At 50.1% G+C, this 15,896-nt stretch overlaps 1 protein-coding gene across 1 annotated transcript; it reads right to left on the reverse strand.

Annotated features, from left to right (window-relative positions):
• Positions 1–2,308: 2,308 nt before the first annotated feature.
• On the reverse strand, positions 2,309–15,896 carry LOC144490604 (uncharacterized; the record flags this gene model as incomplete). The annotated part of the gene is made up of 3 exons (XM_078208315.1): positions 15,795–15,896; positions 7,918–8,059; positions 2,309–2,445 (listed from the first exon to the last, which is right to left on the reverse strand). Coding segments are annotated over exons 1-3 (313 nt in total), but the record flags the coding sequence as incomplete, so codon positions are not given.

Raw genomic sequence — 15,896 nt, forward strand, 5'->3', positions numbered from 1 at the left:
TGAGAAGCTGGGAATTCAGAGTAAAGCTCCCTCTACACTGTCCCCATCAAACACTCCCAGGACAGGTACAGCACGGGGTTAGATACAGAGTAAAGCTCCCTCTACACTGTCCCCATCAAACACTCCCAGGACAGGTACAGCACGGGGTTAGATACAGAGTGAAGCTCCCTCTACACTGTCCCCATCAAACACTCCCAGGACAGATACAGCATGGGGTTAGATACAGAGTAAAGCTCCCTCTACACTGTCCCCCATCAAACAGTCCCAGGACAGGTACAGCACGGGGTTAGATACAGAGTAAAGCTCCCTCTACACTGTCCCCCATCAAACAGTCCCAGGACAGGTACAGCACGGGGTTAGATACAGAGTAAAGCTCCCTCTACACTGTCCCCATCAAACACTCCCAGGACAGGTACAGCACGGGGTTAGATACAGAGTAAAGCTCCCTCTACACTGTCCCAATCAAACACTCCCAGGACAGGAACAGCACGGGGTCAGATACAGAGTAAAGCTCCCTCTACACTGTCCCCCATCAAACACTCTCAGGACAGGTACAGCACGGGGTCAGATACAGAGTAAAGCTCCCTCTACACTGTCCCCCATCAAACACTCCCAGGACAGGTACAGCATGGGGTTAGATACAGAGTAAAGCTCCCTCTACACTATTCCCCATCAAACACTCCCAGGACAGGAACAGCACGGGGTCAGATACAGAGGAAAGCTCCCTCTACACTGTCCCCCATCAAACACTCCCAGGACAGGGACAGCACGGGGTGAGATACAGAGTAAAGCTCCCTCTAGACTGTCCCCCATCAAACACTCCCAGGACAGGTACAGCACGGGGTTAGATACAGAGTAAAGCTCCCTCTACACTGTCCCCATCAAACACTCCCAGGACAGGTACAGCATGGAGTTAGATACAGAGTAAAGCTCCCTCTACACTGTCCCCCATCAAACAGTCCCAGGACAGGTACAGCACGGAGTTAGATACAGAGTAAAGCTCCCTCTACACTGTCCCCATCAAACACTCCCAGGACAGGCACAGCACGGGGTTAGATACAGAGTAAAGCTCCCTCTACACTGTCCCCATCAAACACTCCCCAGGACAGGGACAGCACGGGGTTAGATACAGAGTAAAGCTCCCTCTACACTGTCCCCCATCAAACAGTCCCAGGACAGGTACAGCACGGGGTTAGATACAGAGTAAAGCTCCCTCTACATTGTCCCCCATCAAACACTCCCAGGACAGGTACAGCACGGGGTTAGATACAGAGTAAAGCTCCCTCTACACTGTCCCCCATCAAACACTCCCAGGACAGGTACAGCACGGGGTTAGATACAGAGTAAAGCTCCCGCTACACTGTCCCCATCAAACACTCCCAGGACAGGTACAGCACGGGGTTAGATACAGAGTAAAGCTCCCGCTACACTGTCCCCATCAAACACTCCCAGGACAGGTCCAGCACAGGGTTAGATACAGAGTAAAGCTCCCTCTACACTGTCCCCCATCAAACACTCCCAGGACAGGTACAGCACGGGTTTAGATACTGAGTAAAGCTCCCTCTCCACTGTCCCCATCAAACACTCCCAGGACAGGTACAGCACGGGGTTAGATACAGAGTAAAGCTCCCTCTCCACTGTCCCCCATCAAACACTCCCAGGACAGGTACAGCACGGGGTTAGATACAGAGTAAAGCTCCCTCTACACTGTCCCCCATCAAACACTCCCCGGACAGGTACAGCACGGGGTTAGATACAGAGTAAAGCTCCCTCTACACTGTCCCCCATCAAACACTCCCCGGACAGGTACAGCACGGAGTTAGATACAGAGTAAAGCTCCCTCTACACTGTCCCCCATCAAACACTCCCCGGACAGGTACAGCACGGAGTTAGATACAGAGTAAAGCTCCCTCTACACTGTCCCCATCAAACACTCCCAGGACAGGTACAGCACGGGGTTAGATACAGAGTAAAGCTCCCTCTACACTGTCCCCCCATCAAACACTCCCCAGGACAGGTACAGCACGGGGTTAGATACAGAGTAAAGCTCCCTCTACACTGTCCCCATCAAACACTCCCAGGACAGGCACAGCACGGGGTTAGATACAGAGTAAAGCTCCCTCTACACTGTCCCCATCAAACACTCCCAGGACAGGTACAGCACGGGGTTCGATACAGAGTAAAGCTCCCTCTCTACACTGTCCCCCCATCAAACACTCCCCAGGACAGGTACAGCACGGGGTTCGATACAGAGTAAAGCTCCCTCTACACTGTCCCCCATCAAACACTCCCCAGGACAGGTACGTACAGTCCTCCTGCTCCTTCACAGCGTAGCGAATGGTCCTTTCAAAGCCGGTCTGGCTGTTCTTCTGAATCATCTTCTTCAGATCCACTTGTAAGGTGATTTTTGGAGCGAGAGGCAGCCGAAGGGAGGTGTTCCCGGACCTGAGGAGGGGAACGATGGTGAAACGGTGTCGGTGCAAATCACCTGGAAGTAACTTCTGTTTGAAGTCCTACCGTGGAGTGCGGGTGCGTCGCCGGGCCAGGCCCAGCGTTTATTGACTAACTCTAATTGCCCCTCGAGAAGGTGGGTAGCACAGCACTCCGCGTGGCGCGGGTTCCGTCAGGCGGTGAGCTGTCGGATTCCGACCCAGCGACAGGGAGGAAAATGGCCAACGGTCTTTGATTTGATTTATTATTATCACACGTATTGCGATCGTGAAAAGTATTGTTTCTTGCGCGCTTTACAGACAAAACATAGAGAAGGAAAGGAGAGGGTGCAGAATGTAGTGTTACAGTCATCTTAGAAACCCTACAGTACAGAAAGAGGCCATTCGGCCCATCGAGTCTGCACCGACCACAATCCCACCCAGGCCCTACCCCCATATCCCTACACATTTACCCACTAATCCCTCTAACCTTCGCATCTCAGGACTCGAAGGGGCAATTTTTAACCTGGCCAATCCACCTAACCCGCACATCTTTGGACTGTGGGAGGAAACCGGAGCACCCGGAGGAAACCCACGCAGACACGAGGAGAATGTGCAAACTCCACACAGACCCGAGCTGGGAGTCGAACCCAGGTCCCTGGAGCTGTGAAGCAGCAGTGCTAACCACTGTGCCACCGTGCCGCCCCTTTGGGTTTGATGAAGATAAACCACAGGCGACACGGTGGTTAGCACTGCTGCCTCACAGCTCCAGGGACCTGGGTTCGATTCCCGGCTCGGGTCACTGTCTGTGTGGAGTTTGCACGTTCTCCCCGTGTCTGCGTGGGTTTCCTCCGGGTGCTCCGGTTTCCTCCCACAGTCCAAAGATGTGCGGGTTAGGTTGATTGGCCAGGTTAAAAATTGCCCCTTAGAATCCTAAAATGCGTAGGTTAGAGGGATTAGCGGGTAAATATATGTGGGGGTAGGGCCTGGGTGGGATTGTGGTCGGTGCAGACTCGATGGGCCGAATGGCCTCCTTCTGCACTGTAGGTTTCTATGATTCTATGAATGTGCAAACTCCACACAGACAGTGACCCAAGCCGGGAATCGAACCCAGGTCCCTGGAGCTGTGAAGCAGCAGTGCTAACCACTGTGCTACCTGTCGCTAGGGTGTAGAGAAAGATCAACTGAATGCAAGGTAGGGTCCACTCAAAAGTCTGACGGCAGCAGGGCAGAAGCTGTTCTTGAGTCGGTTGGTGCGTGACCTCAGACTTTTGTATCAAGGTCCAAGTCAAGTCAGCACGTTCTCTCCCCCCCCAACGTGTCTGAGTGGGTTTCCTCCGGTTTCTTCCCACAGTCCAAAGATTAGGTGGATGGACCATGCTAAATTATCCCTTAGTGTCAGGGGGGATTAGCTTGGCTTTGCATGGGGTTATGGGATAGGGCCTGGGTGGACGATGGTCGGTGCAGACTCGATGGGCTAAATGGCCTCCTTCTGCACTGTAGGGATTCTATTCACTTAGGAGACTTCTTTTTTTGCGATTAATTCATTCATTGGATGCGGGCATCCCTGCGTGGGCCTTAATTTTTGTAAATTCATTTTTGGGACATGCCGGCTGCCCAGCGTTTCTTGCCGATCCCTAAATGCCCCTTGAGAAGGTGGTGGTGAGCTGCTTTCTTGAACGACGGAGTGGCTGACTGGGCCACTTCAGAGGGCAGTCGAGAGTCAACCACATTGCTGTGTGGCTCTGGAGTCACATGTAGGCCAGACCGGGGTAAGGACGGCAGATTTCCTTCCCTATAAAGGACGTTGGTGAACCAGATGGGTTTTTTCCTGACAATGGTTTCACCGTCATCCATAGATTCATAATTCCAGAACATCATAGAAATCAAGAGAAACCCTACAGTGCAGAAGGAGGCCATTCGGCCCATCGAATCTGCACCGACCACAATCCCACCCAGGCCCTACCCCCACATATTTACCCACTAATCCCTCTAACCTACGCATCTCAGGACTCGAAGGGGCAATTTTTAACCTGGCCAATCCACCTCACCCGCACATCTTTGGACTGTGGGAGGAAACCGGAGCACCCGGAGGAAACCCACACAGACACGGGGAGAATGTGCAAACTCCACACAGACAGTGACCCGAGCCGGGAATCGAACCCGGGTCCCTGGAGCTGTGAAGCAGCAGTGCTAACCACTGTGCCACCGTGCCGCCCTGAGTTTAATGAGCCGAGTTTCTGGATTAATAGTCTCGCGATAATACCCACTAGGCCATTGCCTCCTCTTGAACTAAATAACCTATTAAGAAGATCGTTCAACCACATCGCTGTGGATCAGGGGTCACATGTAGGCCAGACCGGGTAAGGACCGGATGGAACACTACAGCACAAACAGGCCCTTCGGCCCCACAAGTTGCGCCAGTCGTGTCCCTACCTACCTCGGCCTATATATAGACCTACCTATAACCCTCAATCCTATTACGTCCCATGTACTCATCCAGAAGTCTCTTAAAAGGCCCTATCGAGTTTGCCTCCACTGACGGCAGCCGATTCCACTTGCCCACCACCCTCTGAGTGAAAAACCTACCCCTGACATCTCCCCTGTACCTACTCCCCAGCACCTTAAACCTGTGTCCTCTCGTAGCAGACATTTCCACCCTGGGAAAAAGCCTCCGAGAGTCCACCCGATCTATGCCTCTCAACATCTTATATACCTCTATTAGGTCTCCTCTCATCCTTCGTCTCTCCAAGGAGAAAAGACCCCGAGCTCCCTCAACCTATCCTCATAAGGCATGCCACTTAATCCAGGCAACATCCTTGTAAATCTCCTCTGCACCCTTTCAATCTTTTCCACATCCTTCCTGTAATGAGGCGACCAGAACTGAGTCCAAGTGGGGTCTGACGAAGGTCTTATAAAGCTGCATCATTACCTCCCGACTCCTAAACTCAATCCCTCGATTGATGAAGGCCAGCACACCATACGCCTTCTTAACCACCTCCTCTACCTGCGAGGCCGATTTAAGAGACCTATGGACCCGGACCCCAAGGTCCTTCTGATCCTCTACACTGCTAAGAGTCTTACCCTTGATATTGTACTCCTTCATCCCATTTGACCTGCCAAAATGGACCACTACACATTTACCCGGGGGTTGAAGTCCATCTGCCACTTCTCCGCCCAGTCTTGCATCCTATCTATGTCACGCTGCAGCTTCTGACATCCCTCCAGACTATCCACAACACCACCAACCTTCGTTAGATAGACAGATACCAAAAACACCAATGTCAGACTCTTATTCATGGACGACAACTCAGCCTTTAACACCATTATTCCTCCGAGACTCATCTCCAAACTTAGTGACCTCGGGCCCAGCTCCTCCCCCTGCGACTGCATCCGAGACTTCCTAACCCACAGATCGCAATCAGTAAGGATAGGCAACAACACTTCCTCCACGATCACCCTCAACACCGGTGCCTCACAAGGCTGTGTTCTCAGCCCTCTACTATAACTCCTTATACACCTATCACTGTGCGGCCAAATTCCTCTCCAACTCCATTTTAAAGTTCGCTGATGACGCCACTGTAGTGGGTCGGATCTCAAACAATGATGAGACAGAGTACAGGAAAGAGATCGAGAATCTGGTGAGCTGGTGCGGCAACAATAATCTCTCCCTCAATGTCAACAAAATGAAGGAGATTGTCATCGACTTCAGGAAGCGTAGAGGAGGACATGCCCCTGTCGACATCAACGGGGACGAAGTAGAAAGGGTTGAGAGCTTCAAGTTTTTAGGTGTCCAGATCACCAACAACCTGTCCTGGTCCCCCCCCATGCTGACACTATAGTTAAGAAAGCCCACCAACACCTCTACTTTCTCAGGAGACTATGGAAATTTGGCATGTCCGCTACAACTCTCACCAACTTCTTCAGATGCACCGTGGAAAGCATTCTTTCACAGCTTGGTATGGCTCCTGCTCCAACCAAGACCGCAAGAAACTACAGACGGGTAGCCCAGTCCATCACACAAACCAGCCTCCCATCCTCTGACCCCGTCTACACTTCCCGCTGCCTCGGGAAAAGCAGCCAGCGTAATCAAGGACCCCCACGCACCCCGGACATTCTCTCTCCCACCTTCTTCTATCAGGAAAATGATACAAAAGTCTGAGGACACGTACCGACCGACTCAAGAACAGCTTCTTCCCTGCTGCTATCAGACTTTTGAATGGACCCTACCTCGCATTAAGCTGATCTTTCTCTACGCCCGAGCTATGACTGTAACACTACATTCTGCACCCTCTCCTTTCCTTTTTCCCTTTGGATTCTATGAACGGTATGCTTTCACTGTATAGTGAGCAAGAAAACAATACTGTTCACTGTATACCAATGCATGTGACAATAATAAATCAAATCCTCTTCCTTCTCCCCTGTGTACTCTATGAACTGTATGCATTGTCTGTACAGTGCGCAAGAGGGGTCCTTGTGCATGAGGCGCAAAAACCCAGTCTGCAGGTGCAACAGGTGATCAAGAAGGCAAATGGGATGTTGGCCTATATCGCCAGGGGGATAGAATATAAAAGCAGAGATGTCTTGCTGCATCTGTACAGGGCATTGGTGAGGCCGCAGCTGGAATACTGTGGGCAGTATTGGTCCCCTTATTTGCGGAAGGATATATTGGCCTTGGAGGGAGTGCAGAGAAGGTTCACCAGGTTGATATCAGAGATGAGGGGTGTTGATTATGAGGAGAGACTGAGCAGATTGGGTTTGTATTCGTCGGAATTTAGAAGGCTGAGGGGTGATCTTGTAGAGACCTATAAGATAATAAAGGGGCTGGATAGGGGAGAGGTGGAGAGATTCTTTCCACTTAGAAAGGAAACTAGAACTAGAGGGCACAGCCTCAAAATAAAGAGGGGTCAGTTTAGGACAGAGTTGAGGAGGAACTTCTTCTCTCAGAGGGTGGTGAATCTCTGGAATTCTCTGCCCACTGAAGTGGTGGAGGCTACCTGGTTGAATATGTTCAAATCACGGAGAGATGGATTCCTGATCGGTAAGGGAATTAGGAGTTATAGGGATCAGGCGGGTAAGTGGAACTGATCCACTTCAGATCAGCCATGATCTTATTGAATGGCGGGGCAGGCTCGAGGGGCTAGATGGCCTACTCCTGCTCCTATTTCTTATGTTCTTAAGGAACAATACTTTTCACTGTATCCCAATACATGTAACAATAATAAATCAAATCAAAACATTGGGCTCGTAATGCCACTAACTTTTGTTGCTTGGCAGATGTTTGCCACATCTGTGGAGCTTTTCTGGAACTTTCCCTCTTCGTTTCGGATCTCGGCGGGGGGGGGGGGGGGGGGGGTTGAGGCTGGAGGTAATCACAGATGTTGGGGGGGGGGGGGGGAAGAGGCAGTGGAGGGAATCGCAGGATGAGAACTCTCACACGCGAGGTACGTCGATCGAAATGCCGCATGCTGCACTTCCACACACTCACCGCAAGGCCTCGGAGATTTCCTGCGCGTGTTCATCGGAATAAACATTCCAAACGCCACCATCCCCTTCCCATTCCCAGCGACAAGCCAGTTCATCGAGCTCCTCCTCCTCCTCCTCCTTCTCTGGATTCTTTCGCTTCCTGCCTACGAGAGGACCGACAGTTAACATCTCAAAGACCCTGTTCGACCACCCCTGGAGTGCCGGGAAACGGGATCTGGGCAACGCGCCTCGGGACAGGTAGACTGGATGATACCGTGGCACAGTGGTCGGCACTGCTGCTTCACAGCTCCAGGGTCCTGGGTTCGATTCCCGGCTCGGGTCACCGTCTGTGCAGAGTTTGCACATTCTCCCCGTGTCTGCGTGGGTTTCCTCCGGGTGCTCCGGTTTCCTCCCACAGGCCAAAGGATGTGCAGGTTAGGTGGATTGGCCGTGCTAAATTGCCCCTTAGTGTCCAAAGATGTGCAGGTTAGGTGGATTGGCCATGCTAAATTGCCCCCTAGTGTCCAAAGATGTGCAGGTTAGGTGGATTGGCCATGCTAAATTGCCCCTTAGTGTCCAAAGATTTGCAGGTTAGGTGGATTGGCCATGCTAAATTGTCCCTTAGTGTCCAAAGATGTGCAGGTTAGGTGGATTGGCCATGCTAAATTGCCCCTTAGTGTCCAAAGATGTGCAGGTTAGATGGATTGGCCGTGCTAAATTGTCCCTTAGTGTCAAGGGGATTTGCTAGGGCAAGCGTATGGGGTTATGGGGGTAGGGCCTGGGTGGGATTGTTTTTCGGTGCAGACTCGATGGGCCAAATGGCCTCCTTCTGCACTGTAGGATTCTATGAGTCGAATAGGGCCGAGTGGTATGATCGCTAGACTATTAATCCAGAAACTCAGCTAATGTTCTGGGGGACCCGGGTTCGAATCCCGCCCACGGCAGATGGTGGAATTTGAATTCAGTAAAAAAAATATCTGGAATTAAGAATCTACTGATGGCGGTGAAACCATTGTCGGAAAAACCCATCTGGTTCACTAATGTCCCTTTAGGGAAGGAAATCTGCCGTCCTTACCCGGTCTGGCCTACATGTGACTCCAGAGCCACACAGCAATGGGGTTGACTCTCTTTCATGAATGATCCACTTGCTTTTTTATGTATTTAAGTTGGGAAAAAAAAGACATTTGCTTTCTTCAGACGGAGGATGAGGGGTGACCTAATAGAGGTGTATAAAATTATGAAAGGCATAGATAGGGTGAACGGTGGGAAGCTTTTCCCCAGGTTGGTGGTGACGTTCACGAGGGGTCATAGGTTCAAGGTGAGAGGGGGGGGGGGGGGAGGTTTAACACAGATATCAGAAGGACGTATTTTACACAGAGGGTGGTGGGGGCCTGGAATGCGCTGCCGGGCAAGGTGGTGGAGGCGGACACACTGGGAATGTTTAAGACTTATCTAGATAGCCACATGAATGGAGTGGGAATGGAGGGATACAAAAGAATGGTCTAGTTTGGACCAGGGAGCGGCGCGGGCTTGGAGGGCCGAAGGGCCTGTTCCTGTGCTGTATTGTTCTTTGTGGAGTCTGCACGTTCTCCCCGTGTCTGCGTGGGTTTCCTCCGGGTGCTCCGGTTTCCACCCCACAGTCCAAAAGACGTGTTGGTTAGGTTGATTGGCCGTGCTAAAAATTGCCCCTTAGTGTCCCGGGATGCGTAGATTAGAGGGATTAGTGGGTAAAATATGAGGGTCAGAGGGATTAGCAGGGTAAATATGTCGGGATACGGGGAGTAGGGCCTGGGTGGGATGGTGGTCGGTGCAGGCTCGATGGGCCAAATGGCCTCTTTCTGCACTGTAGTGGGTTCTATGGTTCTCTTTGCTTTCCTGATCTCAACCCTCTGCAACAAGCACTGCTGGTGCCGTTACGATCGGTAATAGGATACAACAGAGGGATAACACAGCAACTTGTCTTCTTTTACCTTCAGCAAGTTTATTCTACCACCCAGCCCAGTGGAGTTGCAAACTCATTAAGATCCTCCCCCCCCACTTCCCTAAAGTCTTCCAGCTTTGAGGTCTTGGAGGTCGGGACAATGGCCGTCACCTGTCTTTGATAAGGCAGAAGAGCTTAACACTGCAATTGCCAAAGCCTCCCCACTTGCTGCTATGTTGACAAGGTGCACCCACACCGCACTGGCTGTTCTCACAGCGTCAGGGGACCCAGGTTCAATTCCTGGCTCAGGTCACTGTCTGTGCGGAGTCTGCACTTTCTCCCCCCGCCGTGCCTGCGTGGGTTTCCTCCGGGTGCTCCGGTTTCCTCCCACAGTCTGAAAGACGTGTTGGTTAGGGTGTCATTGGGCCGTGCTAAATTCTCCCTCAGCGTAACCCGAACAGGTGTGGCGACAAGGGGATTTTCACACTAACTTCATTGCAGCGTTAATGTAAACCTACTTGTGACAATAGTATACTTCAAACAACTCTAAATAATAAATAAAATAGTCATAGCATCATAGAGGTTTACAGCATGAAAACAGGCCCTTTGGTCCAACTTGTTCCTGCCAACCTTGTTTTTTTAATCACTAAGCCAGTCCCAGTTGCCAGTGTATGGTCCAGCCTCCCATCCATTGACTCCGTCTACACTTCCCGCTGCCTCGGGGAAAAGCAGCCAGCATCATCAAGGACCCCCACACACCCCGGACATTCTCTCTTCCACCTTCTTCCGTCGGGAAAAAGCTACAAAAGTCTGAGGTCACGTACCGACCGACTCAAGAACAGCTTCTTCCCTGCTGCCGTCAGACTTTTGAATGGACCTACCTCGCATTAAGTTGATCTTTCTCTGCACCCTAGCTATGACTATAACACTACATTCTGCACCCGCTCCTTTCCTTCTCTATGAATGGTATGCTTTGGCTGTACAGCGCGCAAGAAACAATACTTTTCACTGTATCCCAATACATGTGACAATAATAAATCAAATCAAAATATCCCTCTTTACCCATCTTCCCCATGTAACTGTCTAAACGCTTTTTAAAAGACAAAATTGTACCCGCCTCTACTACTTCCTCTGGCAGCTCATTCCAGACACTCACCACTCTCTGTGTGAAAATATTGCCCCTCTGGACCCTTTTACATAGAAATCATAGAATCCCTACAGTGCAGAAGGAGGCCATTCGGCCCATCGAGTCTGCACCGACCACAATCCCACCCAGGCCCTACCCCCACATATTTTACCCACTAATCCCTCTAACCTACGCATCCCAGGACTCTAAGGGGCAATTTTTTTTTTTAACCTGGCCAATCAACCTAACCCGCACATCTTTGGACCCCGCACATCTCTTCCCTCTCACCTTAAACCTATGCCCTCTAGTTTTAGACTCCCCTACCTTTGGGAAAAGATATTGACTATCTAGCTGATCTATGCCCCTCATTATTTTATCGACCTCTCTAAGGTCACCCCTCAGCCTCCTACACTCCAGGGAAAAAAGTCCCAGTCTATCCAGCCTCTCCTTATAACTCAAGCCATCAAAATCATAGAACAGTACAGCACAGATCAGGCCCTTCGGCCCACGATGTTGTGCCGAGCTTTGTCTGAAACCCAGATCAAGCTATTCCCTCCCTATCATCCTGAAGTACTCCATGTGCCTATCCAATAGCTTCTTAAATGTTCCTAAAGTGTCTGACTCCACTATCACTGCAGGCAGTCCATTCCACACCCCAACCACTCTCTGCGTAAAGAACCTACCTCTGATATCCTTCCTATATCTCCCACCATGAACCCTATAGTTATGCCCCCTTGTAATAGCTCCATCCACCCGAGGAAATAGTCTTTGAACGTTCACTCTATCGATCCCCCTCATCATCTTATAAACCTCTATCAAGTCTCCTCTCAACCTCCTCCACTCCAAAGAGAAAAGCCCAAGTTCCCTCAACCTTTCCTCATAAGACCTACCCTCCAAACCAGGCAGCATCCTGGTAAATCTCCTCTGCACTCTTTCCAGTGTCTCCACATCCTTCTTATAGTGAGGTGACCAGAACTGCACACAATATTCCAAATGTGGTCTCACCAAGGTCCTGCACAGTTGCAGCATAACCCCACGGCTCTTAAACGCAAACCCCCTGTTAATGAACGCCAACACACGATAGGCCTTCTTCACAGCTCTATCCACTTGAGTGGCAACCTTCAGAGATCTGTGGATATGAACCCCAAGATCTCTCTGTTCCTCCATATTCTTCAGAACCCTACCTTTGACCCTGTAATCTACATTCAAATTTGTCCTACCAAAATGAATCACCTCGCATTTATCAGGGTTAAACTCCATTTGCCATTTTTCAGCCCAGCTTTGCATCCTATCTATGTCTCTTTGCAGCCTACAACAGCCCTCCACCTCATCCACTACTCCTCCAATTTTGGTGTCATCAGCAAATTTACTGATCCACCCTTCAGCCCCCTCCTCTAAGTCATTTATAAAAATTACAAATAGCAGAGGACCAAGCACTGATCCCTGTGGCACTCTGCTGGTAACCGGTTTCCAGTCCGAAAATTTTCCATCCACCACCACCCTCTGTCTTCTGTTCGATAGCCAGTTACCTATCCAATCGGCCAAACTTCCCTCTATCCCACACATCCTTACTTTCTTCATAAGCCGAACATGGGGGACTTTATCAAACGCCTTCCTAAAATCCATGTATATGACGTCAACTGCACTACCTTCATCAACACACTTAGTTACCTCCTCAAAAAATTATATCAAATTTGTGAGGCACGACTTGCCCTTCACAAATCCGTGCTGACTATCCCGGATTAATCCGCATCTCTCTAAATGGTCGTAAATCCCATCCCCAAGGACCTTTTCCATCAACTTACCAACCACCGAAGTAAGACTAACCGACCTATAATTACCAGGGTCATTTCTTTTCCCTTTCTTAAACAGAGGAACAACATTCGCCACTCTCCAGTCCTCTGGCACCACCCCGTGGACAGTGAGGACCCAAAGATCAATGCCAAAGGCTCTGCAATCTCATCCCTCGCCTCCCAAAGAATCCTAGGGTATATTTCATCAGGCCCAGGGGACTTATCAACCTTCAGTTTATTCAAAATTGCTAGTACATCTTCCCTCCGAACATCTACGTCCTCCAGCCTGTAACACCCTCTCTTCCTCAAAAAAACATGGCCCCTTTCCTTGGTGAACACTGAAGAAAAGTATTCATTCATCACCTCTCCTATCTCTTCTGACTCCATGCACAAATTCCCACTGCTGTCCTTGACCGGCCCTAACCTCACCCTGGTCATTCTTTTATTCCTCACACAAGAGTAAAAAGCCTTGGGGTTTTCCTTGATCCGACCCGCCAGGGACTTCTCATGCCCCCTCCTCGTTCTCCTAAGCCCCCTTTTTCAGCTCATTTCTTGCTAACTTGTAACCCTCCATCGAGCCAACTGAACCTTGTTTTCTCAACCTTACATACACTTCCTTCTTCCTATAAGAACATAAGAAATAGGAGCAGGAGTAGGCCATCTAGCCCCTCGAGCCTGCCCCGCCATTCAATAAGATCATGGCTGATCTGAAGTGGATCAGTTCCACTTACCCGCCTGATCCCTATAACCCCCAATTCCCTTACCGATCAGGAATCCATCTATCCGTGATTTAAACATATTCAACGAGGTAGCCTCCACCACTTCAGTGGGCAGAGAATTCCAGAGATTCACCACCCTCTGAGAGAAGAAGTTCCTCCTCAACTCTGTCCTAAACTGACCCCCCTTTAATTTTGAGGCTGTGCCCTCTAGTTCTAGTTTCCTTTCTAAGTGGAAAGAATCTCTCCACCTCTACCCTATCCAGCCCCTTCATTATCTTATAGGTCTCTATAAGATCCCCCCTCAGCCTTCTAAATTCCAACGAGTACAAACCCAATCTGCTCAGTCTCTCCTCATAATCAACACCCCTCATCTCCGGTATCAACCTGGTGAACCTTCTCTGCACTCCCTCCAAGGCCAATATATCCTTCTGCAAATAAGGGGACCAATACTGCACGCAGTATTCCAGCTGCGGCCTCACCAATGCCCTGTACAGGTGCAGCAACAGTAAGAAGTTTAACAACACCAGGTTAAAGTCCAACAGGTTTATTCGGTAGCAAAAGCCACACAAGCTTTCGGAGCTCTAAGCCCCTTCTTCAGGTGAGTGGGAATTCTGTTCACAAACAGGGCATATGAAGACAGAGACTCAATTTACATGAATAATGGTTGGAATGCGAATACTTACAGCTAATCAAATCTTTAAGATAATTAGCTGTAAGATAAAGACTTGATTCGCTGTAAGTATTCGCATTCCAACCATTATTCATGTAAATTAAGCCCTGTTTGTGAACAGAATTCCCACTCACCTGAAGAAGGGGCTTGGGGCTCCGAAAGCTTGTAGAACATAGAACAGTACAGCACAGAACAGGCCCTTCGGCCCACGATGTTGTGCCGAGCTTTATCTGAAACCAAGATCAAGCTATCCCACTCCCTATCATCCTGGTGTGCTCCATGTGCCTATCCAATAACCGCTTAAATGTTCCTAAAGTGTCTGACTCCACTATCACTGCAGGCAGTCCATTCCACACCCCAACCACTCTCTGCGTAAAGAACCTACCTCTGATATCCTTCCTGTATCTCCCACCACGAACCCTATAGTTATGCCCCCTTGTAATAGCTCCATCCACCCGAGGAAATAGTCTTTGAACGTTCACTCTATCTATCCCCTTCATCATTTTATAAACCTCTATTAAGTCTCCCCTCAGCCTCCTCCGCTCCAGAGAGAACAGCCCTAGCTCCCTCAACCTTTCCTCATAAGACCTACCCTCCAAACCAGGCAGCATCCTGGTAAATCTCCTCTGCACTCTTTCCAGCGCTTCCACATCCTTCTTATAGTGAGGCGACCAGAACTGTGTGGCTTTTGCTACCAAATAAACCTGCTGGACTTTAACCTGGTGTTGTAAAACTTCTTACTGTGTTTACCCCAGTCCAACGCCGGCATCTCCACATCAGATGCAAAGAACAAAGAACAGTACAGCACAGGAAACAGGCCTTTCGGCCCTCCAAGCCTGTGCCGCTCCTTGGTCCAACTAGACCAATCGTTTGTATCCCTCCATTCCTAGGCTGCTCATGTGACTATCCAGGTAAGTCTTAAACGATGTCAGCGTGCCTGCCTCCACCACCCGACTTGGCAGCGCATTCCAGGCCCCCACCACCCGCTGTGTAAAAAACATCCCTCTGATATCTGAGTTATACCTCGCCCCTCTCACCTTGAGCCCGTGACCCCTCGTGATCGTCACCTCCGACCTGGGAAAAAGCTTCCCACCGTTCACCCTATCTAACCCCTTCATAATCTTGTACACCTCTATTAGATCTCCCCTCATTCTCCGTCTTTCCAGGGAGAACAACCCCAGTTTACTCAATCTCTCCTCATAGCCAAGACCCTCCATACCAGGCAACATCCTGGTAAACCTTCTCTGCACTCTCTCTAAAGCCTCCACGTCCTTCTGGTAGTGCGGCGACCAGAATTGGTCCACGTCCTTCTGGTAGTGCAGCAAGACATCTCTGCTTTTATATTCTATCCCCCCTGGCGATATAGGCCAACGTCCCATTTGCCTTCTTGATCACCTGTTGCACCTGCAGACTTCCCTCTTCCTTCTTCCTCAGTTTACAATACTTGCAGCTTTGGTGCCCCTGACATGTTCGGGGGGGGTTATCAGGGTAAATATTGTGGATGTTATGGGTATACAGGCTGGGTGGGATTGTTGCTAGTACAGACTAGATGGGCTGAACGGCCTCCTTCTGGGTGTGGCCCTGCAAACTTCAAGATGTTTCGTTAAATTAAGAGATTGGGGTGGAAAATTGTTGGTTACTTATGCTTTTGCTAACATGCACCACCTCACCAGATGGCTCCTGGCCGCCTCTGCCGCCTGCCATTGCCTTCAGTCCAGAGAGAGGGACAAAAGATGTCCTCCCTCAAACCAGGGGAACTTCCTTCTCTGGTC

This window comes from Mustelus asterias, unplaced genomic scaffold (assembly GCF_964213995.1).
Source record: "Mustelus asterias unplaced genomic scaffold, sMusAst1.hap1.1 HAP1_SCAFFOLD_3486, whole genome shotgun sequence".
Lineage (NCBI taxonomy): Eukaryota > Metazoa > Chordata > Chondrichthyes > Carcharhiniformes > Triakidae > Mustelus > Mustelus asterias.